General features: G+C 36.2%; 1 protein-coding gene across 1 annotated transcript; it reads left to right on the forward strand.

The window, feature by feature from the left end:
- Positions 1 to 13,885: 13,885 nt before the first annotated feature.
- LOC127876981 (coadhesin-like) lies at positions 13,886 to 26,150 on the forward strand. Its single transcript, XM_052422547.1, has 8 exons — positions 13,886 to 13,895; positions 14,616 to 14,780; positions 16,912 to 17,076; positions 18,616 to 18,780; positions 19,927 to 20,103; positions 20,642 to 20,788; positions 21,157 to 21,564; positions 23,447 to 26,150. The coding sequence occupies exons 1-8, from the start codon at positions 13,886 to 13,888 to the stop codon at positions 23,506 to 23,508; spliced, it is 1,299 nt and encodes a 432-aa protein (XP_052278507.1). The 3' UTR covers positions 23,509 to 26,150.

Consider the following 26,150-nt stretch of genomic DNA (forward strand, 5'->3'; position numbering starts at 1 on the left):
AGACCCGTGCTTTATTTATTATTGGGATAAATGTATTGGTAAATGTTATTGACGATGTTATTAGTGCGGAACCAGATTTCAAAAAGTACGATTTTCACCGCAGCGAGGTTTCGAATATTTCGTTTCCTGGAAAAAGACTGGTTGGTCACGTGTACAATAGTTTAACCACCAAACGACAAGTGATTCATTGTGCATACGAGTGCCTCAAATCCAGCCGATGCCGCTCGTTCAATTTCGAGCACTTGGCGCACACGTGCGATCTCAATGACGCCGACCACGTGATGGCGGCCGGAAGTCTCCAGGACGAGGCAAAGGGCACGAGCAGCGAATACTTCCAGCGAGCGGCGTTTTCTATTGAACAGGTATTTATTATGGCGAACACATTTTATGAAGATTTAATTAAAGTGGTGCGTTTTTAGTACAGACACATTTTGGTTTACATCAACAATTGTGTGATCTGTCTTTAAGAACGTGTTTAATGTGGTGATTTTAGCTGTAAAAGACTGCAAAATACACACCTTACTTAATAATGTACGCTTGTATAGAACGACCAAATGCAGAAAAATGACATCAATGATTCAATATTTATTCCAACAGGTGTTTTTAAGATCTTGGTTCAAACTAAATAATGGTCACACCTTTCAAAGTCACACCTTAAAACGTCTAACACTCTAAATCGTACATACACGAAGAATTGAACTTATTTGAATATTTTTTAATGAGCATAAATATGTGTTTGAATCTTTATATCTGTTTGATTTTTAAAAAATGATTTAATTCACAATTGATGAATTAATTTATGCAAATCATAGCAAAGGGCGCAAAATAAAAGATAAATACAATTTATTTTTCAACAATATAATCGTTTCGCCAAAAACAGCTCCAATTCGTAGTAAACATAGAAATAAAAGTACTTATAACTTCATCTCATCGTGTCTATAGTATTTTGTGCAAAAAAAACAGTTGTAAAAATTATAGTTTTAAAATTCGTATAATATGTCTCCATTGACGAATCGAAACTCGGTTAATAGATGGCTTTTCGGTTTTTGTCCTAGAAAACTAACGGTCAGCCATATATACATAACAATAGGAGTTTGGAGAAAATATATATGTCACAGACATGTTTATCGACTTTAAAATAGTTTTTGAAATTTTTCACATGTTCATGCCAGGAATATATTGATCAACCTCGTCGTTTTTTGAGCTACACATTTATTTTGTAATTTAAATCAATTGTTGATAAAATAATTCATAAAAATAGAAAGCGCATCTAAAGAATCGCCATAACTTATTTGGATACATGCATATATTGGGGGGAAAAACACGGTTAAAAAAACACACTAAATAACGTGTTTTTTATAGGAAGCTCTTGGTCCGTGCGCTCATGATCCGTGTGAAAACGGCGGCCGTTGCCTGGACACCGTCAACCACAACATTGAGCGGACGTACTTCTGCATATGTACTGACCAATACACGGGGGAGAACTGTGCACAGAAAAGTATCCTTCTGCTTATAGACTCCAAGTCCAAGTCCAAAATTTTATTTCATAAACATTATACAATATTACAGCACAATAAATAATAGTGACACGGAGAAGTACAACGTCAACAGAACATACAACAAAGTATTTAGCATCACATTTCTAACTATAATGGCATAAAGTATTCGTAAATGAAACGAGAGGTTGATTCCTTCTAGTGAAAAAAGTATATAAATGGTGTCTTTATAAGTAATCAGTGCCTATTCTCAATTTCTCGGTATTATATATAAATTTGGCGATATGTTATAAGCTGGTACTACATGTTGATTTTAGAAGCAATTCAAATTTATTAAGTGTAGGCCAGTGACAGTAATAAGGTTTAAAATATTTCATTCTGAGCTCCTTATACATTGGACAAACAAGTAAAAAATGGTATTCTGTTTCAATTTGATTCATGTTACATGATCGGCAGGTTCGTTCATTCACGGGCATGTTCGTATATCTGCCGGTTTCAATAGCAAGTTTATGCGAGGATGTTCTGAATCTAGCCAGAGAAAATCTATATTTCTTTTCATGAATTTTTGCAAATATGGCTCTAATTTGAGTTCTTGTTTAACAAGAGAATAATATTTTAATTTAGATGATGACTTTACATCGAAATGCCAGGTTTGGTGATAACTATCTATAATTCGCCTTTTAACAGTTTCAATAGTGGTTAAATCTAAATGTTCTGAGTTCCAAATATCCCCAAAACCATTTGTTACGAGACATTCCCTTATATTTGATACCCAATTGTTTTTGTCATTAGTTCTGTTCCTTAGAGTATCTCTCTTTAGCATGTTATACACCTTTTTTACAATGTTATCATTAGGTATGTTTATAAGTTTATACCAGTATTTTAGCGCATTAATTTGGCGACATACATGAAAAGGGATCCTACCGAGTTCTCCGCACAGTGCGGATGAGTTTGTGGATTTTTTTACTCCAAGAAGTGATCTCAAAAATTTAGTATGTATTAATTCAATGTCTTTTGCATGATGGAAGACCCATATTTCAGAGCAAAAATTTAGAATTGGCGCAACAAGGGAGTCAAATAATTGTATTCTTTGCTGTGTTGGTAAATCAATTGTATCAAATACCTGAAATAATTTACTTAATGAAAAGGATGCATGTGGTGCGATCAATTTTTGGGATCTGTAAAAGTTACCTTTTTTGAACAAGTGTATGCCTAGGTATTTGAACGAACTTACAGTTTCAACTAAGGTATTGTAAATATATAGCTCAAAATTTGTAGCCCTTCCTCTTTCAAAAACCATAACTTTTGTTTTTTAGACATTAATTTTCAGCCCCCATGCATCACAATAATTTTCAACATCTTTTAACACAATGTTAAGTGTTTCTGGTGATTTGGCGAACAACACCATATCATCTGCATATAATAACAGAAAAATCTTCAGAGTATCAATACATACAATTCCTGGGAGGTCGTTGTGGGAAACATTATGTATAATATCATTTATAAAAAAACATGGCTAACAGTGGAGAGCTGGGGTCTCCCTGTTTGACACCGATTGAGCAATTAAAAAATGCAGAAAGTGAATTTTTTTTATAACGAACACATGATTTAACACAGTTGTACATAGCTTTTAGTGCGTTCACAAAGTGACCGCTTACATTTTCTGTTAGAAGCTTTTGCCATAACATGGTATGATTGATAATGACCAGATGTCTTTAACTACATTTTATTCAACATCACGACAATCATGATCACACTCATTTTCTTCTTAAAATTCTACTGCATCGTAATTACAAACATTACTCTGACGATTATAATCATCTCATCGTCGTAATCATCATCATCATCGTCGTGGTCGTCTTCGTCTTCGTCGTCGTCTTCCTCGTCGTCTTCGTCGTCGCCTTCGTCGTCGTCTTCGTCGTCGTCGTCATCATCGTCATCATCATCATCATCATCATCATCATCATCATCATCATCATCATCATCATCATCATCATCATCATCATCATCATCATCATCATCATCATCATCATCATCATCATCGTCATCGTCATCGTCATCATCGTCATAATCATAATCAACATCATCATCATCATCATCATCATCATCATCATCATCAACATCATCATCATCATCATCATCATCATCATCATCATCATCATCATCATCATCATCATCATCATCATCATCATCATCATCATCATCATCATCATCGCCATCGTCATCGTCATCGTCATCATCATCATCATCATCATCATCATCATCATCATCATCATCATCATCATCATCATCATCATCATCATCATCATCATCAGAAGCATCATCAGAAGCATCATCAGAAGCATCATCAGAAGCATCGTCTTCGTCGTCATCGTCATCATCACCACCAGAAGCATCATCATCATCATCGTAATCATCACATAATCAGCAGCAGCAGATCATAATAGCCATCATCATTATACTCATCAGCATCGTCAATCATCATCATCATCATCATCATCGTCATCATCAGCAGTATCAGCAGTAGAAGTAAAAGAAAAATAGCAGCAGCGTTCATTCATTATCATCATCAAAAACAGGAGCAGACGCTGCAGCAGCATCGTTGTGTATATTTTTTTACTTATTCGTCATACTCAACAACATCATGATAGCTCTTATCCTCACTATGGGTATTATCAGTTGCGTTTGTATTATAACTTTCATTATAAAACGACATCAACAAAAGCATCATCCAAAAAGAACACATCTAATATGTTCGGCGCCGTTTTCAGTCTGGAAATATGACCGCTTTTGTGTAAGTAACATGGAACTAATAAGGTTGTTAGATTTCCGTAATCCCAACTTTTCTTATCATACATTTTATAGATTCAGAAAAAACGTCTAAAATATAATTACTAACTGTGCTTCAAAATACCAACTGACTTATTGAAGAATCTTTTAACAGTTTCAGAAAATATGTAACCATTGACTATGAAATTATTTTAAGAGAACCTGATCGACTGGGACAATTGGGAGAACTGGGGACCGTGTTCTATCACGTGCGAGCAGGGCTGGACAACAAGACGTCGACGCTGCATTGACGTCGTGACGTCAGAGGAACTACCGTCATCACAATGCATCGGGCGCAACCTCGAGTACAAGTCGTGCGTTCTTCAATCATGCCCAAGTAGTTATATAGCTTTTGCACTATTAATATTAAATGCATGTAATTTTTCATTAAACAATCTCACATTTAGAGCATTTTGAAGTTTTTACAGTCAAGCAGACATCCTTGCATTGGATGTCTGCAAAAACGTGCCTCTAAAACAATCGCAATGCAAACTATACAACTGCACAATTATATAACTCAAAAATGGAAAGCAATAATGTAATTGATTGTTAGGTAAAGAATAGAGCTAAAGCTCTATTACAGCTTTCACATGATTGACGAATAAATATGCAATGCATATTTGTTCAGCCACAAAATTATTAACGTTATGTTGGCTTCAGGGGACAGAGAGACGAAACGGTAATTATCACCCTTTTCATGTGACCATATGAGTCGCGTTCTGAAAAAACTGGGCATAATGAATGTGCGTAAAGTGACGTCCCATATTAGCCTGTGCAGTCCGCACAGGCTAATCAGGGCCGACACTTTCCGCTTTTATGGTATGTTTAGTTTCAATGAAGTCCCTCCTTACCGAAAATCAAGTTAAGGCGGAAAGTGTCGTCCCTGATTAGCCTGTGCGGACTGCACAGGCTAATGTGGGACAACACTTTATGCACATGCATTAAGCCCAGTTTTCTCAGAACAAGGCTCATTTTAAAGGATGGCTCCAGTGGAGTGAATGGGGCTCATGTAGCACGGAAGACACATGCGGACGAGGCGTCAAACTGCGCTACCGGAAATGTTCCAATGGCGGCGTGCCCGGCGAAGACAGATGGTGTCTCGGCTTTTCCAACCAGTCCGCACCCTGCGAGGGAATCAACTGTAGAGGTAATTACTAATATTGTTAATAGCTGAACATTTATTGTAATAAATATTGATTGTGTTACCATATACTAAAATAGAATAAAGCATATCGTATTCGTATTGGTTAATAACATATTAGCGAAGTTCTAAAACAGTCGTCGACATAGAAACTTGTTTTGAGCTAAGGTATCGTTGGTTATCATGTGTTAATTTCTTAATTTCGAATAAGTTAAAAAGCTCTTTTACCTCAAATCGATTAAATATTTTTATTTAATTGCTGACATATGTGCACACGCAGTCAAAACTACTACCTCAGGTGTGCAATCCAGAATGTTCGACCTAAGTGATTTTTAATGTTTGTGTCTTAAAGTTTTTTATTTACATTTACAATTCAGACTACTTTTTATTGTGTTTTTACCAATTTAAACTATTCTAACATGGTAAGAACGTGTAGGAAAAACGAACTTACCTACGCACATAATAGGTCAACTACTCAATTTAAAGTTATTTCCGTGTTCAACAGTGATTGTTTGCCAACTTTGACCTGTGTAATATGTGTAGGCATGCTGGTGATCACGGACACCAGGAAGCACGGGGACGGACGAGTGGAGGTACAAAACGACCTGGACAACTCGAGAATCGCCCTTTGCGCTGACCAGGGCTGGAACCATTCCGAAATAGACGTCGTCTGCAGACAGATCGGGTTCCTTGGCGCTGCGGAAAGTGAGTTGATCTTGACAATGACTAGAGATTGTGGCAGCGATTTCTTTTGATTTAAGTGGCTATTGAAAGGTCCGCGCTGTTATTTCAGTTGTCATTTTAAACCATATTCTATAAAACGAGTTCAGGAAACGTGTGGCGAGCTTACTTACGCATTTCCTGACAAGTATAATACGCTACTTATGCCATGCAAACGAGTATCGGACTTTTTATGTCACTCAGTGTATACTGGGGGACATATTGTTTTTGATTTTGTTTCTGTCTGTTTGTTGGTTTGTTTGCGTCAAACTTTAACACTGGCCATAACTTTTGCAATATTGAAGATAGCAACTTGATATTTGGCATGCATGTGTATCTCATAGAGCTGCGCATTTTGAGTGGTGAAAGGTCAAGGTCATTCTCCAAGGTCAAAGTTCAAATATATGGGGAGACATAGTGTTTCACAAACACATCTTGTTATCACATGCTTTTAAATTAAAAAAAAATACGTAAACGTTGTGGTAGGTCCAGAAAACTGTTTACATTGGCGGTTTGAACGTTTGTCAGTGAAAATACCGTGAAGTTATAAGTCAGTAAAACACAAAGTAGCCCAATAAAAACATTCAATATTAAAGTACACATATATAAACATATCCATGCTGCCATGTAAATCTATGCATTTTAGGTTAAAATCTATCTAGCTATCTATCTATCTATCTATCTATCTATCTATCTAGCTCTCGATCGATCTATCTACTATCTATCTATCTATCTATCGAGCGAGCGAGCGAGCGAGCGAGCGAGCGAGCGAGCGAGCGAGCGAGCGAGCGAGCGAGCGAGCGAGCGAGCGAGCGAGCGAGCGAGAGAGCGAGCGAGAGCGAGCGAGAGAGCGAGCGAGCGAGCGAGCGAGCGAGCGAGCGAGCGAGCGAGCGAGGCGAGCGAGCGAGCGAGCGAGCGAGCGAGCGAGCGAGCGAGCGAGCGAGCGAGCGAGCGAGCGAGCGAGCGATGCGAGCGAGCGAGGCGAGCGAGCGAGCGAGCGAGCGAGCGAGCGAGCGAGCGAGCGAGCGAGCGAGCGAGCGAGCGAGCGATGCGAGCGAGCGAGAGAGCGAGCGAGCGAGCGAGCGAGCGAGCGAGCGAGCGAGCGAGCGAGCGAGCGAGCGAGCGAGCGAGCGAGCGAGCGAGCGAGCGAGCGAGCGAGCGAGCGAGCGAGCGAGCGAGCGAGCGAGCGAGCGAGCGAGCGAGCGAGCTAGCGAGCAGCGAGCGAGCGAGCGAGCTATCTATCTCTATCTATCTATACTATCTAACTATCTATCTATCTATCTTCTGTCTATCGATCTATCTATCGATCTATCTACTCTATCTATCTATCTCTCTATCTATCTATCTCTATCTATCTACTATCTATCTATCGATCTAGTCTTCTATGCTCTATTCTATCTATCTATCTATCTATCTATCTATCTATCTATCTATCTATCATCTATCTATCGAGCTATCTATCTATCTATCTATCTATCTATCTATCTATCTATCTATCTTATCATCTATCTATCATATCTATCTATCTATCTACTATCTATCTTCTATCTATCTATCTATCTATCCTACTTCTAATGGTTATATTAAATTAAAAACAAGGCAAAGCATTTGGCATAAAATGTTTATCATAATTATATAATATTGCTCTTTAGTCACAATCATCGTGCAATTTATGGTTTATACATTTTCAACATTGTTATCGAAACATATTAAAACCCAAATCAGTGAATTTGCTCATATCTCATTCACTAGGGGCTGAATTGAGTTGATTTGAACTGCAGTTATAATACGGACGTTAAATTTCTATGGTATACTGCATGCATGTATCTGCCTGGATTATCAACTTTAAAAGCACAAAATTGCATGTGTAACATCCAATTAAATACATCAACATACGAATCCGTTCACGTGATTGTTTATGCATGAATATGAGTAGCAACAACAGGATCTGAATTACTCTTTAGTGAATGTATATTTAATTTAATCAACCAATTGCAATTTGTATGTCTCGATTTTGTTGTTGTTGTTTAGACGCCACCTCGAACCATTATCCAATGAGCCACCTTGTACCCGGCACACCCGTTTATCGACTGATGTGTTCTGGTTCAGAAAAGACCATTCAGGCCTGTAGACGGGAACCAGTTGAGAACTGCTTGGCATTAGCCGGGATGATGTGCAAAAGTGAGTAAATCAAAGGGTGGATTTTGGAATTGTAAGGAAGAATAAAGCATTTCAGCTTTGTTCTGAGAAAACTGGGCTTGATGCATGTGCGTAAAGTGTCATCCCAGATTAGCCTGTGCAGTCCGCACAGGCTAATCAGGGACGACACTTTCCGCCTAAACTTGATTTTCGGTAAGGAGGGACTTCCTTGAAATTAAAAATACCATAAAAGCGGAAAGTGTCGTCCCTGATTAGCCTGTGTGGACTGCACAGGCTAATCAGGTTCGACACTTAACGCACATGCATTAAGCCCAGTTTTCTCAGAACGCGACTCATTTCTATTTAAATAAACATTGTTTTCGACTTGAAGTTTTGTTAATGAATTGAATGTTTTATAAAGCACTTTTTGTTAAACAATACAGACAATCGAATTGCCCATCTAAAAAATATACACGTTTGAATCAGAGTACAAAGTACTATAAAAGTTCATAGCTTGTTAATGATTTTTGTTAATCTATGAAAAGTAGTGAAAATGAATTATTGCATGTTTATATCATTGATTGTATTTTGTCAGATAATTTTCTCGTGTTTTCGTATGAATGATTAATGTAATTAGACCAGGGCTCTCTTTGTGAATAATAAAACAGAACAAAACAGAATGAAAGTTTATTTATGACTAAAGCATTAACAGCTCGTCGTCAAATACACAAACGCAATTAGGCAAACAAAATGCGTCTGCGTCAAAATAAGAAACGAGAGCGCCGATGGCGTTGAAAGCATAGTTGCAAGATACAGGGAAGTTGCTGCTGAAGTAAATGTTTAGGTCAAAATATACTAAATAGTTTCCTTATATGTTTCAATGTAAAAGCAACACATTTGAGCGAAAATAAATACAACATTTTGCACATAGAGACCATCATAACCATATCTTTTCTTGACGGGCATTCTTAGCTGAATCGATTTAAGCAATAAAAAAGATATGTCATGTTCAAACCAAAATAGAATTCGACTGAAATCAAAATCGACTGTTTTTGCACCTTCTTTTTTTCGGCCGTTTTCTAGTGGATTGTAACCTTTTGCAGTACCATTATTTACTTTAATCTCTAACTTTATCCTATTTCAGGTATATAATATTGAACACCTATGCTTACCCTATCAATATCTCAAAACTATAAAACCAGAACAACAGTCTGAAGTGTGAAACATGCCTTCGAGGAAAATATGACGATTTGTTTAGACAGGGACCTATACAGTATAGGTCCCTGGTTTAAAGAGTACAGACTTACAGATTATTCATGACTCGATTATTTAGTTTATTGTAGCCTTGACAATTTCTGACATCACGAGTCGCCTCCCTTGTTGGTTCATGCTACCAAAATGTTCTATTTTTAGAAACGGGAATTCCAAATCGTTACGAATGTGAATGGTTACAAAATGACATAACTATGAAAATAAATACGTAGAATTACATTATTTCACGCATACCATTATGCAACCATCCGTTTTATTTTACGACTTGATACATTTACGGCATTCCATTTAATATTTTACAGACACAACACTCGTCCAGAATTTGCGCGAATCCATTAAATTCGATGCCACATTTAAACCGTTAACTCTACTCGTAACGTTAATTTCTGGCTCAAAGTAAATCATTTTAATTTCAATTAACACATCTCTATTACTCTTAAACTCTACTTCATTAAATCCATAGAAAGGCAGGTCAGAATCCATGTCATAAATCAGAAAACATTCATCGTACTCCACTATTTTTTTTACACATTTACAAAGAATGAAAGTGCTTTATGCCCCACTTCCTGTTGAGAATATGTTAATTTCTATTTATAATTAACCAATGAAATTCTACATATCCTTAAACCAGGGCTAATGAATTTGACCTCTCCCAGAACAGTAAACAAGGGAAATAGAAAGTAGGTGTGAGATCACTATCAACCAGAACAGAATTGTTTTACGAACGAAATTTGTTTTAGTTTCTTAGAAGGTTTTTTCACGTAAAACGGTCTTAGAAAAATTCACTAAAAACGGTGTCAGCAATATTCTTGGAAGAAAACGTTCGAAAAACGTTTCTAAATAAAAAAATGTTAGAATTACCATATACTATATTAAATAGATATTTCGTCCGATTTTTGATCAGGTAAGGCTTCATAATGGTCAACCGTTCCATGTCGGTTTTCGAAATGTAGCTCTAACATAAGCATAGATGCGTAACCGCAACTATGCTAAAAATGATAAAACAAAATAATAGTGACGTGCACCCTGGTTCGCGTAAATGGTTGTTTACTTTAAACAGACCAATAGATAAAGAGACCAGATGGATTTTGTTGAATTATTTATGTTGTTCCTGATTTATAGGTTGGAAAATAAGTTCGAACAAAAATATATACTCGAACAAAATATGATATATTATTCTGAGCCATGCATAATCTAAAATGTATGTTACATTCACCAGATTTCTATTTTACATTACGGGAGCAGTTTCTTAATGTATAAAGTCTGTATATAGTCTTTACAATGTATTTGTTTAAATACTTGTACAAAAAATTGTTAAAGAAAATAGTGATCGAAATTCTAAATTTGGTAAAACTCGCAGCGTGTACGTTAAAGTTAGTTCATTACATGAAGATCTTGCAGTTTCTGTAAAAAAAATATAAAACAATTCAGACACACAAGTTGTTTAAGTGTTTTTTACTTTAATGTTTTCTTCTGTTCCAGTAAAGGCTGGATGGAGCTTGTGGACTGGATGGAGTGAATGCTCGGTCACGTGCGAGGATGGGCAGAGAACGCGGACACGTGCGTGCAACCACCCGCCCCCAACTACGGCGGCACGTCCTGTCCCGGAGACCATGTTCAGTACACCCCCTGCACAGAACAGATGTGCCCTAGTGAGTATAAAAAAAAGTCATTTGTAACAAGAAATATCTTTTAAAAAGATATACGGCGTTGATTGTGGTTGGCTTTGACGAAAGATAAGGAATTTGATGAATGGGATCAAAGATAGTGAATGTCTTTTTCTGTGCAGTTCTTAGCTGCATCACACGCAGTACGGGGTGTTACGCGGAGTTTTCGCGGCTTATTTTACATTATTACATATTGCTTGTCATAAACCTATAGATACAAAACAGAAAAATAAAAGAAGAATGGAAGTAAAATTAAAACATTAACTCAACCGGCCACACGCGAAGTATCCATACATATTTGAATATTCATACGCGCGTTCTTCGAACAAACTTGTTTTAGTGGTTTGTCGATTATAACAGTATCGAGAATCATCGCGCTCATGCTTAATACATAAGTCAATATGATGGAATAATTCTTGTTAAATTAATCAAAAATATTATTTATCATGGTATTGTTGAAAACACATTAAGAGTCTACTATTGACATAGTTACCATAATTATATCGCTGAATATTTTCATTTAACATATTTCTTGTCTAAAGAAAATTCCACAGTCCAGGGTATATGCCAGATTCTTGAGTCAGATAGACTTCAGCCCTTATCAGCAATACAATAATGGTCTGTAGCTGTTAATGAGATAACATGCTGAGATTGACCCTTTGAGAAGGTTAACACGAGAAAGTGATAAATTGCTGCTGACCACATGTCTTCCAGATAACCCGAGCACTTCACCTAGTTCACGCGATAGCGTCTATATTATATAACGATTATTTCACTGGCCGCGAACTGACCCTGATACTAACGCTGGCAATCCTCTGAAAATAAAAGGTGCACGCACAAGCTGAATTGATGTCGAGAGTTGAGTGTAAAACTTTCTATCTATCAAGCCTTTTCATTAGAGATAAAATTGTTTCATGCTGAACACGCAGCAAAACAGTGTTACAAAGACGCGTTCATGTTTCAAATGTTCTGGTGGTATGTTCAAATCAGCCAACAGACTAAATGAAGTGTATTCATTCGTGTCTAGACGTGGGAAATTTTATTTGAATTTTATTGGATACTTACAAAGGTCAGGTAAGGTGAAAAGCTGGCTTATACAGCTACGCCGAAAAATAGTTGGCAAATTTATAAACTGTCATATAGATCATTTTAAATATTTGTAATGGTAATGTCTATTGTCTAAGTATAACGACATCGGTTTTTTGATTCACTACGATCTCAAATGTACCAGAAGTATTTTACCACTGAATCCGATTGGTCAATATAATTCTGTTACGACCGATTTTGTATCTGAAGAACTTCATAATCAGACCCTATGACTATGAACATTGGCAATATTCATCTTAGAGTTATTGTTAAACATGAAAATCCCTCCAGATCTGGAATGTTTTTTATAAGTATTATACTATGAACAGTTGTATCATATTCTCTTATATTTAAAAAATACTGTATAAGTTTATGTTCATAACAAACATATACTTAAGTTAAAAACGTAAAAATAACAGCGGGAAATTTTACCATGCTTTGATACCATTATTGCACCACGTTGCTCGGCTATCATCACGTGGTTGGTTATTATGGGCGAGATTTGAGGTCGAGCTATGAACCAGTCAAATCTATGCGCGGGGGTTAGATACATTATAACTTTATTAACCGGAAACAGACATCACTTAATGCTTACATCCGGTACCACCTGACACCTTTTGATATCCACAATGTATACAAGTTCACTGCACACAAGTTTAAAATGATAACGTAGGATTGAAACTTGTTGACTTTTTTACTGTATTTAGTCTACGTTAGTACAGTCAAACACCGGTTTTAGAGCAAGATTTAATTCTTATAAATCATAAATTAGTATTGTTTAGCTATATTTGTTAATTCCACAAAGACAACTGCTGTATCTGCACATACCTTGAAGTCGAATTTTCCATCGACATTGTGTGAATAATTGTGATTAAATGTGTTATATATTATGAAATATATCGTCCAAGTTTTATTTAAAAGATATATATTATAGCCCTTATACACATATTTTGTAAAAAATTAATTACACAATGTTGTGTTATTCCTATCATGCAGTGGATGGCGTATGGAACTCATGGACCGCGTGGAACGAGTGCTCGCACACGTGTGGCTATGGTAACCGCAACCGGTCAAGGACATGTAGAGGTCCCTTCCACGATGGCGCGGAATGCCCTGGTTTGCCTGACGACGTGGAAACGTGTAACGCATTTTCTTGTCCCGGTAAATATGGTTTTCATTTTGATGGTGATTAATATACATGTAGCGTGAGAATTGTTATTTTTTAACCTTGAGCCTAGATTCAGTCCCTCGAATCGTATTATAATCAAAGCCGTTTGTTTCGTAAGTACAGTTTGGATTACATAACATACTGAGTTTAAAATTCATTATTCCTTTTGTTACAGTTAACTTATTACGTCTACCAGCTTTTAATGAGGTACATCCATTAACCCGTAGCTTTTCACAAATGAATTGCGTTTATAAACTTTATATATATTAAACACAACCCTGAATCTGAGAGAGGAAAATAGACAGTTTAAGAAACAACATCGAACAGAATATCAGAATTTCAACAGATATAAGGGCTCATTTGCGTTATGAGCAAACGTACTCTGAAATTTTAGTTTTTAGCCCAACGATTTCTAACATCAAATAATAATTGCCATATAATCATTTATACAAACTAATATCACGGTATACATACATGCATCGCTTGTCAATACTAACCTATCACTGACCTTTATATGAATAAAGGGAAATAACATTAAGCTAATTACATCATTATCAGTTCTTTTTCTGAAATGGAGACGATTGAAATCGATTGATGCTAACCTCACTAAGGATAGTATTATGGCCTCGTTGAAATCATACAAAACGTGAAGGAACATGACCGAAAAGATCCTGGCTTTCAGCCAGGTAAATGTTGTCTCACACATATACAACGATAACAAAATATTTATTTTATGCTTTTCGGTGGTTTATAGATAAATATCAGTGAATTAGAACTGATAATTTCACTGTTTCAAACAGTTAAAAATTAACAGTGAAAATTATCTAAACTTTTTACTGTTTAATGTTAAATGACGTCATTTTTTGACGAAATGACGTCACTATCCCAGCGAAATTATTTAGTCAATCTCTTAAAAAATGTATATAAACTGTGAATTTAGCATAAAATAAAAAGAAAATGTGTTGGCTTCGGTGGAATATCGATTTTAATTCACTCGTGATCATAGAAAAAATATATTTTAATGATAAATCGTGAATTAAAATCGATAATCCACCGAATCCAACAAATATCCTCTATATTGTTGGTTCATAATTAAGTCGATGGATCCTGGAAGCTGTGGGGAACTTGGGGAGAGTGTAGTACAACCTGCGGTGGAGGGTTGCGTAACAGATCACGAGAGTGCGATCAACCGAAACATGGTGGTGATTACTGCGCAGGCCCGTCTGAGCAGGCGGAAGTGTGTAACGACATCGCGTGTCCAAGTATGTTAGCATGTTGCATAGTAATACTTAGGTTATAGCATTATAGTTTTTTTCTAAACGTTAAAGCTTTTTGTATATGTTATAAGCTTTGTGATTTTCTTGATGTTTGAGCTTGTTAGTATCTCACGCTAACTAATGAGCTTTTTCCGTTCATTCAGTCGAACGTTGGTTTTGTTTTAATATAGAAGCTATTTTGATTGAAATTTGTATCATCTGCTTTTATCGCTCATGCTTACTAGTATTTTAATACATGTTGTGATATTTTCTAAACTTACACATGTGTTTAGATATAGTAGCTTGCCATCACATTTTGCAAGATAGAATGGTGTTATTATTCGTCTCTAGTTACAAGAACCGTTAACATTAGCTAACATTGTATTTGAAGAACTCGTAGATAAGTAATTTGTTTGCATCTTCCCCGCTCTTCAAATCAAATTGACCTTGTGTTTGTATTTTATTTATTATCGTATGATTTTGTAGCTGACCTTCAGTAAACTAAAATTAAATAATACATTTACTAAATAAAAACGTCCCAATTGCCTAACAGAAAATGGCATACTTAGTAATAACATTCGTTAAATATCACCATATACAGTATACAGCATGGAATCTCATGGTATTGGATCGCAGCATATGTCCATACTGTCTTGTCAGCTTATTGAATGTGTTCCTTGATAATTGTCTATCCATACGTTCTTGCCACAGTGGATTGTGTGTTTGGAAATGGTCACTTTAACATGCGTCAACAGCATACAATGGCGCCAGCGGGAAGCGCACGGGCACTATAATGGCAGCATATCCGCATCGGAAACTGGCGCGACGAGCGGGTATACATGGCAGACCTAATGTCAAGGTCAGCAGAGTTTTTATGTATACAACCGTATGTGCTTATTAATAATACACATTTCGTTTGACCATATTATTGCGATTTAACGAATGCGTATCTGTTTTGAAATAGCACTTTAAGCGGCTGAATATTTTCGCACAACGGACATTAATACAAAAGTAATATTCTGATAAAAGAATACCTGACTGTTATAATGAAATTCCTTTTAAAGGGGAGTACATGTATTATTAGGATAGCCTTTATATTTTTCATGTAATGTCAGATTTTAATTGATCGCGAACTTGATTCGCTCACTCTGTGCTGTTACATGTAGTCGACGGGGTCTGGAAAGACTGGTCGGCGTTGGACGCTTGTTAAGTCACGTTTGGTTGTGGCACTATGTCACGTCACATGATTTGCATTTGGCTTTTGTAACGTGCCGAAAAAATGCAACAGAAGGGCAAAATGATAAATGATTTATGAGATTGATGCTTAATGAAATTGTATGACTCCTCCTCCCTTTAAGTTTTGACACGAATAAAAAAAACATAGCATTGTATTGAGTTATTGACAATGTTGCCATATAAAATTTGTATTATTTTATGTATATTTACATTATTTATTATTACATTATTGTTCTTTCACTTTCAGCGGTGCAAAGTTTGTCTTCGTCAAAATAATATGTTTTGATAATAAGCGTATTCAAAATCAAAATAAAAACCTGGGAATATATAAACAATTATACATCCTTATATATTTATTTTTTACTTTAAACATGTATTTAATTTCTTAAACACATTAAAATAATACGTTGAAAATAGTTTTAGCTAGTTGCATGGGGTTTAAGTCTTTAATTGTGTTTACATAGTCTTTAACCTTGTCCTCCAGAGTGCAAATGGCCTTTGTGTGTGTTTTCACTCTATCACGTTCGATTTCCTTAGTATTTTTTTCGACAAACTTTCCTCAGTAATGTTTCACCAAATGTCGTTTTCAACAAATGCTGTTGAATAGACGTGATTGTGCATTGCACTTTTTAGTCACTACAGTTAAACATTGTGTAGATCTATAGCTTTTAATATAATTTGTATCTTACATTTTTTTACACCTTTTAAATGGAAATGATAAGCATTTTAACTTTTCTTTATAATACTCCCTCTCTGTTCTTCTGTACATTTGCGTTGGATTATAACTACATGTAGAAAAAACCCAACTTTATTTAAGCAGATAATCGTACATTTATCTTCTAGGCGCTGTAAAATAATGTGCTTTCTGTTCACAGTTAAAGTGTGTGATTGAACTATTTAGTTGACGGCGTGTTCACCGACTGGAGCGAATGGTACACATGTGACGTCACTTGTGGCGGAGGAATACAGTGGAGAAATAGGTCCTGCATTGGTCCTTTTAATGGTGGTGTCAATTGCAGCGGGGATTATGATGAGAGACAAGACTGCAACACCCAAGAATGCCCAGGTTAACATGAAAATGCGTTATTTTATTTTTAAGGGTACTACTCACGAAGTATTTTTGGTGAGAGCGGTTAATTCCTTCTCGGTCATTGTCCAGAGACATCAGTCTGAATCAGATACTCTGAGTGATCGGTGAAAACAAAACGGTGTTCCATGCATGATTAATGATTATTCATGATTCTGATTTTTCTTAATACAACTGCAGTACATGTAAAATGATTAACATTGGTTCTCTTATGATGAATAGGAAGGGCTCTGTGTCGCAATCCAATTGTTACGCTCACATGTGCAGGATCTCATTAAAATTGCGTCCAAACATTTGTCAAATGGTTTCTTTTACTACATATATTAAAACAATATCCGGCTGGAAACAATATACATATATATAGAAGAATACATAACACATGAGTGCACTTACCTTCAAAACCATCAATCGTTCCGACATGATTGTGTCAGTATCACGGCCTCGCCACAAGGCTCGTCGATTTCATATATGCTATAAGCTAAAGTTAAGTTACTAGCAGAATATCACAATACCATTTTAACTAAATGGTATCTGCCAACAGTGAAATTATGAGAAAGTGCTATTATTCAAGGTAAGCAGATTGGACGTCCATCATGGTCAATCCATGGGTCAGCCTGGACATGAATTATGGTTGCAATTATTAATCTTTATCTTTATTAATCTTAATCGAAAAGTAAAACTGAGTTCATGTAAGTTATAGCAACATAATTATTAACGAAATAAGTAAATTGTTAGAGAGGGATGCAATTGATGTGGACATGAAACAACACTTTGAGCTTGGTCTTGGAATGAGACCCCGCAAGTCATATATACATATACCGACTTTTAGGCCACTAGAGCAACATTTTCATACTTTCAGCACTCCTAGCAGGCAATATAACATCCCGACGTTTTTTTAAATGCAGAACAAAATCCTTTGAATACTCAGTTTTCGAAATTCTTTCAAATGACTTATCTTTGTAGAATTTCTTAAAGGTTACACATAAGTAATAAATTCTGTATAAAGTTTGCAATATTTAGTGTCAAGTTTCATCTCGACCGAGCTTCTTTCTACTATATCACCATAAACGTTTGTAAAAAGCAGTATCTAAATTGTATGAGTTAAAGCGCACAATATTGATGTGTGAAATTACACACCGGCATTTAGTAGAATGAAGGCTGCCAGTTTGAGCAGAAAAGACACACAGATATAGGGTCTTTAACCAATGAAGTGCAACAAAAAGGATGGTTATCTTATTGCTTACATATCTACATTCGAATTAATACCATCATATAAAATGTAGTTTACAAAATATATTTAACAAAGAACAAACGATTGGTGCTTATCATCATGCTGACAGCCGCCTGTATATTTTGTTTCATAAAATCTGTTTGACGCATTAATAATCTCTATGTGCTATAGCACAGATTGTTGAAGTTTCGGTTGTTGTTTTTTGTATATTTTTTGGACGAGTGATTGACTGTTAAAAAAGCTTCTTATTACAAAAGAGTCATACTTGTCATCATTAATTATGTCAGAGGACGGAATCTGGTTGGCCTGGCAACCGTGGCAAGTCTGTAGTACCACGTGCGGAGAAGGCAAACGATTGCGCAGTCGCACTTGTGACGGGCCTTATTTTGGAGGGGACGAGTGCCCTGGGAATTCGGACGGCACGGAAATATGCGCAACTGATCCATGTTCAAGTAAAACCATTAAACAATTCCTTTGCTCATAATGATGTATACATTGTTGTCAAACGAACTAATATCTTAAGAGCTATTGCAATTTTAATGTAATCAAAGCGTTTGTAATATAACTTATTTCTTTGTATATCTGTGTATTCGATTTGTTTTAAATTGGTGTTCAAACATATTTTCTAATGTATTTTTCTTATTATAGTTGTGTATGTTACGAAAGTTTTACAATAATGATGAACACGGATATTATTATAAAAATAATCACGTTTAACTATTGTTTCATGTACTTCTATTTATTGTTATGTTTATTTATTTGGAAGTTATAAGATCCTTCCGAATTCTGACAGCTCGATAGCAGTAGCTTGTTAAACTTTATATAATAAGTATTGCATAACATAGAACATGTTTTTCTTGTTTTACAATAATGTATTACATTTTGGAAACATTTATTTACACTGTATATATTTTAAATATGCAATGAAAGCGATATATTAAGGTAACTAATGTATGCTTTAATGAACTTTAATAAATGTATGATAGTTGCCCCCCCCCCCTTTGATACTTTCTTTGAACCTGTCCGTTGGTCGGTAGGTCGGTAGGTCGGTAGGAAGGTCGATTGTAGACACTATTGTTTCCGCTTGATATTTAGAGGACTCTCACATATTCCCATAGGTGTAATGGTTATTATGAAAGAAAGGATCTTTTTCTGGTTAACGGGTCAAAGATCAAGTTCGCGGGAAATTGTTACAGAAAATTCGTTTACTGACAATACATTGAGAATGATTTGATTTATGATCCTGCAATGGGATAGCGGGTACTTGGGTGAAAGGGAAAACGACAATGAATTTTGAGGTCACCCGGTCCAATGTCGAGGTAGGAGGAGATTGTTAAAAGAAATTCATATCGGCACTGTATGTTGCAAACGCTTTTACCTACGATCATTCACAATTATATAAAGTTTATATGGGAATTAAGAAAAGCGCATTTTGATGTCGAAGGCCAATGTAAAAAAAGAATGTATCAAAAAGTTGAGATCTGCATGATTTTTTTAAGAAAACTTACTGATGAATATGTATACTTTTGCTTTTTTACCCCTAAAAACATAAAGAATTGTGTTCAAGGTAACTCGTAAAAGTTGTGTATTGATTGAAGTCCCCGGCCTGTGGCACGAGTGGTCAATCTGGTCGCTATGCACGGTCACGTGCGGTGGGGGAACGCGCCATCGGAGCCGCACGTGCGATGTGACGTCATTTGGCAACCTGACCACACCATGTGAAGGTCCTTCGTATGAAGAAGACAACTGTCATACATATCCCTGTTTGCCTTTGGGTAAGATAAATTGATAAAAAATAAGTAGCTGGCTTGCATTTATGTACCGTAAACTATCTTAGCCCCAAACGTATCATCCGAGAGTTAACGCAATAATGTAATCATTTCTTGGATTGAAAGTGTGGCCATGTTATAAGCGAGAAAACTGAACATATCATTTCAGAACAACTTTAGAAGAACAATCCTACTTGAGTATTTAATGTTGCTGTACATAGATATAATTGAGTCGATGTAGTAAATTTGTGTTCGCTCTGCCCCTTTCTATCCAAACCAAAAATAGGCTTTTGAATTGTATGCACGTATTCCCTTACCTTCTCGATCGTGTTACGACAATTATCAGTTTTACCGGTTACGCGCCGGTACCTCCTTCGAACATGGGCCTAGCGTATTTGGAATGCGTAATTTAGAATTTAGGGGGAACTTTTTATTCGAAAGTGTTTCGTCATAAACTAAACGTGGATTTGAATGAAAGTTGGTAACACTAGCTATTGTTTATGGAGTAAGGCATCGTTTGCATGTACCGTTTCCCTTTTTCTAGCTATCCACTGCCCCGACTGGGCAAGTCGCGGGTTGAACCAGAGCTGCATAGCGGATGTGGATCCGGACGGCGAGCAGACCTTATTTGGGCCCGTGCAGGTCGAGTGTGACTTCAACACCAAACTCAGAGAGGCGATCACAGTTTTACGTACGTTTTCCTCTAGTTTGCGTTGCTTTTATTTAAACTGGTCCATGTGTTGCGTTGTTTTTTCTATCAACTGGTTCATGTGGGAATTTTGTATAATTGTATTGTTACCGGATCTGCGCTTTGTGAGGATCCGCTTCTTAGTTTTATTTAAGACCCTTTAAACGTTGGTAGTAAGATCGAATCATTGGTTGGTGTTGTGTGGTGGGTATTGGGTGTTATAGTCATCTTATTTTTTCCATAGTTTTTTATTCGCGAAGGGGATGTAAGGAAAGAGACAAATTACAAAAGTTAAACATACACGTTTTGCTGATTAATAGGTTTATTGTAATGTGTATTATATAAAAATTTCAACAAATGTCCATTTCTAGATCACGACCAGGAGAAGCGAACGCAAGTGAAGGGCTACGAAGAAGCCGGGGAGTACCAGGTCACCCTCAACTACGTGACTGGATGGAGAGAGGCCATCAAAATCGTCGACTCATCCAAGGAGTGCGCCCAGTTCATGCGCTGGGACTGCAAGGCAGCAATCATCCACAACCCCTCCGACCCAGAAACGCTGACCACCTTCTGGATGAATCGCACTGGGCAGAAGGCGAACTACTTCGGTGGGGGGTCTCCCGGCAGCGGGAACTGCGCGTGCGGGGAGACGAGGTCCTGTTTCAATACGTCACTTCATTGTAACTGTGATGAGAACGACGAGGTGTGGCGACACGATGAAGGTTTCGTAACGAACAAAGACGAGCTGCCTATCCACACGTTTCATGCTGGTGACACAGGTATACATTCCTAGAAATGACAATATGTTCTGGTAAAACTGGAGCTGAAACGAGTAGGCCATGCGGCCCGATTCTTTTTATTCCCCGCCTAAGGCAGAGGGATATAGAAACGGTATTTGTCCGTCTGTCCGTCAGTTCGTCACAAAGCATTTTAGGGCTATATCTAAAAAAAACGTATGCGACATCAACATGAAACTTCATAGGTGTTTAGATATCAACGGGAAGAAATGCCATGAACAAGACCATAACCTTACACTTTCTTTAATAAGAGTTATTGCCCTTTGTTTGTGTTTGTATGATGTAATTTTTTAGGGCTATATCCCAGATATCATGCAACACTTCAACATGAAGCTTCATGAGTGTATAGATATTAATGAGGAGAAGTGCCATGCGTAAGAACCATAACCCTTCACTTTCTTAAATGAAAGTTATTACCCTTTGTTGTTTTTGCATGATGGAATATTTCAGGGATATATTTCAAATATGATACACCTTTCAACATGTAACTTCATTGGTATGTAGAAATCGATGGGTAGAAGTGCCATGCACAAGAACCATGACCCTGCACTTGTTTAAACTGGAGTTATTGCCCTTTGTTTTTTTGTATGATTATCGAGGTTATGTCCCAGATATGTTACAAGATTTCAACATGCAACTTCATGGATGTATATATATCAACGAGGAGAATTGCAATATTCTATACCCAATTACCATATACTTAATTATTTTTTATGATTTTATGACTATAATTTATTTTTCGAGAGATATCAATTCAATGAATTTGCTTGTTCAATGTAATTTTTGCGAGATCAATTATTTTAAGTTGAATAATTTATTTTATAGACATGTTTGGTTATTCCCGGGTCACTTCTGCCTATGCAGGACTCACACTTAAGTTATAATTTGCAACCCAAACACTGATCATTTGTACAAAACGAATGACCTAAAAAGTCCACCATATTAATAAATCAGTTATTGGTATTTCCCTAAGAGAAATAGCAAAATGTATTATACATTATTCGCGTTTCTATATACAATCTATCACATAAAAGTATTATGGATCTGTAATGAAGAACAATGTAGCACTCAAGTATTCGACTACACATTGCTAACACCTTATGCTTGATATTTGTATATATATCTACATTTACAAGTATATATGTGTATCGACATATACTAGAATCCGAACGTTCACCATAGTACGTCTCTTAAGTGTCTTTTTAGGATTCTTATGGATCCTGCAAGTGTTGCAACTAATTCTTATAACTTTGGATATGTGGTTATACATCGGTAATTAAAGGGGCCGTCCAACAGATTTTGGCATGTATTAAAGCTTGTCATTAATTGCTTTAAATGCTTTATATTGATAAATTTAAACATTTGAACTAAAAATCTACAGTAAAAAATAAGAATACAATTAAAAAAAGAAGAAAAAACGTTAACCTCCACAGGGCTCGAACCACTGACCCCTAGAGCCAGGGAAGCTTGGAGTAAAATGACTCCCGACTTTACCACTCGACCATCCACGCTCACGTCAATTGCGGATGTATTTTTAGCTATATAAGCAATCCTCGTAGTTTCTCAAAATATCGATTCGCGTCGAACGACGCTTTAATCTGTTGGACAGTCCCTTTAAGAAACGGTCAACACAATAGGGTTTTTCTCACACGTATATGAAAACCTTTCATAGCATCAAGGCCGTTAAAGTTTACCCTTCAAGGGTCATTAAAAGTTGATTCCAAATATAAAGTTACCTGTGGTGAACATAATGTCTACATTTAAATAAAACAAATTCAACCCCTATACATTTAGCATCCAACGACTCGAAATAATTTTTATTGAATCTTCAGGCATCTAACATTATTGCATGTTGTTTTTCAAGGTGGTTCCGCAGAAGATGGTTTTCTTACAATTGGACCCATTCTGTGCACGGGACATGCCTAGTTGACCGGGAAACCTGACCATTAGCCCTGAGAGATTTTCTTGTTCTTAGTTCACGTCTGCGTGTTCTTGCTCATCCGCACCAATTTTCTTATAAATGTGCTTCATAAAAAAAGTAAAATGACTCAGCACGTCCGCTTGTGTGTATTGAGACTTTGTTTATTTGAGTACATTATGCATTTTGACATTCGCATTAATTATGTTTCAGAGAAATATTGTTATTTTGTTTCCAATAGGACATTTTCATGACCGTTCCATATCTTTGGAACTCAAGAATCAATTTTACAATTTCAATGATAGTTAAAGCAGCGTTCCTTAAAAGGGGAAATGCGTATTAGTTTATAGTCATGTCGTTCAGGACCTTGGCTCCTTCAGAGAGTTATAGCTCTGTGATAACTATGATTTTGATTTACGAATGTTCCTCCAAATCTTAAAATAAACCCATTCATCGACAAAGCGCACGAAACACCCATCATGTTACTGATTACGTGATGTCATTTAGTTTCAATTATGTTCTCGTTCGTTTGCAAATGTTTTAATAAGATTGTGTCATTTGACTTTCATCGTACTGTGTTATTTTTTAGTAAAATTGGTTCTTGAACGATAATGCGTTCTTGTAAAATGTATAAAGACAAAAAGCAGTCACGCGGGCGGAACGACAAGTACTGAGTTAAAGAAGCTTATGTTATAAAACAAATTGCGATTAAGTTCCCTTTGAAGTCATGCTATCCGATTTGCAACGCAATCCCATTGTCCGTTTTGATAGTGATTTTCATATGCATGCTTTTATGCAAAAACGTCTTTTAGTCATTTATTTAATCTCTTTTCTTTTCAACATGCGGAAGTGTTCGTGCTGTTTTCACGTTCATTTTAACTACATCGACTTTAAACGACCGCTTTCTCGAAAAAGTAAAAAAATACAACATTTATATAACATTAGTTATTTGTATAATATTTGAATTATTCACCTAACATTTGCATGTGTTTTGAATAACATGTTTTGATAAAAAAAATATACGTGGCTAATTATTGTGTGGATTATGTGCTTATTATAAATGAAAATTGTACTACCTTGACCTTAAACGACCGCTTTCCCGAAAAAGTATAAAAAATAAAACATGTACAATGCATAAGTTATTTATATAATATTTAAATGATTCACCTAACATTTGCATGTGTTATGAATAACGTGTTTTGATATTAAAATAATGTAATAATTTAATACGTGACTAATTAGCGTTTAGATAATGTGCTTTTTGCCAATACAAAATCATTATAACGAAGTTGTCAAATTGTCTGTCCATATGTGAAAATTTTCAAATATTGAATACATTGAAACATTAAATTGTATGTGATACTAAGGCATTTTATCTTGTGACAGTAAAAACGACAACCAATTTCAGCAAACACCTTTTATTTTTCTTTGAAATGATATTACCATTTTATTATTCTAATTTACGTAAAGGCTTATTAAAGTTTCTCCGTGCGAAAAGTAATAGCATCAGCGATTTCTACGACACTCTTATGACATCATTCACAGTCACCACAGGATAGGAGGGCGTTATTACTCTCAAACCTGTACTATGCCATTATGTTACTAGCTGGGTCATTCGAAAAAGTTCAACGGTCGATAGGCCGGAAGTATTTGCCCAAAGTGTTGCTGCATTTTACGTCTACGTTGAAAACGATTTCTTTCATTTCACATTTCGTTTTGCAAGCGTATTTTTGTTTATCTCAGTGTTCCTCAACTTAACGGGTATAGGTTATATTCAAAAGCTTGTAAGTATTATTTTATTAAAATAATTCAAAACGCAAACACTGAATTATAAATATGACAGCTTTTTTGTTTATTTCTGAATATAAATGAAATTATTAAGGTAATTTTAGTTCTTGAGACGAAATAATGGGATAGATTTCTCATGGGCCGGTCCTTTATTATTAAAACGAAACTGCACCGGAGTTTCTTATACACATATCACACTTGTTGTAAACTTTCAAATTGTTCACAAGGACCACATCATCCCCTCCAACCCACGCTCACACTCGTTGTCTTAGCTCCACTGCCACTGTTCGTATCCAAAAAAATGTGAACCACTGCCACAATATGAGCAAAGGTGTGTTGTTGGTGTGCGGCACTACTTTGAGATAAAAACAACAACACCAGCTTACGACTTTTTGCACAATTTTGCGTACTTGTACATTCGGAACCATACGTGTGCCGCATATTCATGCACCGTATTCTGCGCCGTGTCGTGTACCACTCCGAACCCCCCCCCCCCCCCCCCCCCGAATGTATCCCTTGCTTGCTAAACGGATGGATAAATATGCCTGTGGAAAGACCTGAAGAATATGGAACTGTAATGGACATTGATGTATCAACTCTGGAGCGTTGTTGTTTGTTTAACAATGACTTCGTTTCTGTGATTGTGATTTTAATCGTTTTGTTGTAACTTGAATCTGTATGCGTGCTTCATTGTGAATACAGTATAGATGTCCAACCATGTACAATACCTTATCTTGATATATACTATATATTGTGCTTTAAAAACATAATGATTAAGTTAACTGTGGCATTTATTTATTGTTAAACATTACTTTCAAGTGATGTATTACGATACGTGATGAATGAATAATGTATTACAAGA

This window comes from Dreissena polymorpha, chromosome 4 (assembly GCF_020536995.1).
Source record: "Dreissena polymorpha isolate Duluth1 chromosome 4, UMN_Dpol_1.0, whole genome shotgun sequence".
In the NCBI taxonomy this organism is placed as follows: domain Eukaryota; kingdom Metazoa; phylum Mollusca; class Bivalvia; order Myida; family Dreissenidae; genus Dreissena; species Dreissena polymorpha.

What these genes read in the sequence shown, in the direction of transcription:
- LOC127876981 (XM_052422547.1), top strand. An exon ending in CAACACCCAAGAATGCCCAG is followed by an intron (nt 17,077 to 18,615) that starts GTTAACATGAAA and finishes TAATTATGTCAG; the next exon opens with AGGACGGAATCTGGTTGGCC. An exon ending in CGCAACTGATCCATGTTCAA is followed by an intron (nt 18,781 to 19,926) that starts GTAAAACCATTA and finishes TATTGATTGAAG; the next exon opens with TCCCCGGCCTGTGGCACGAG.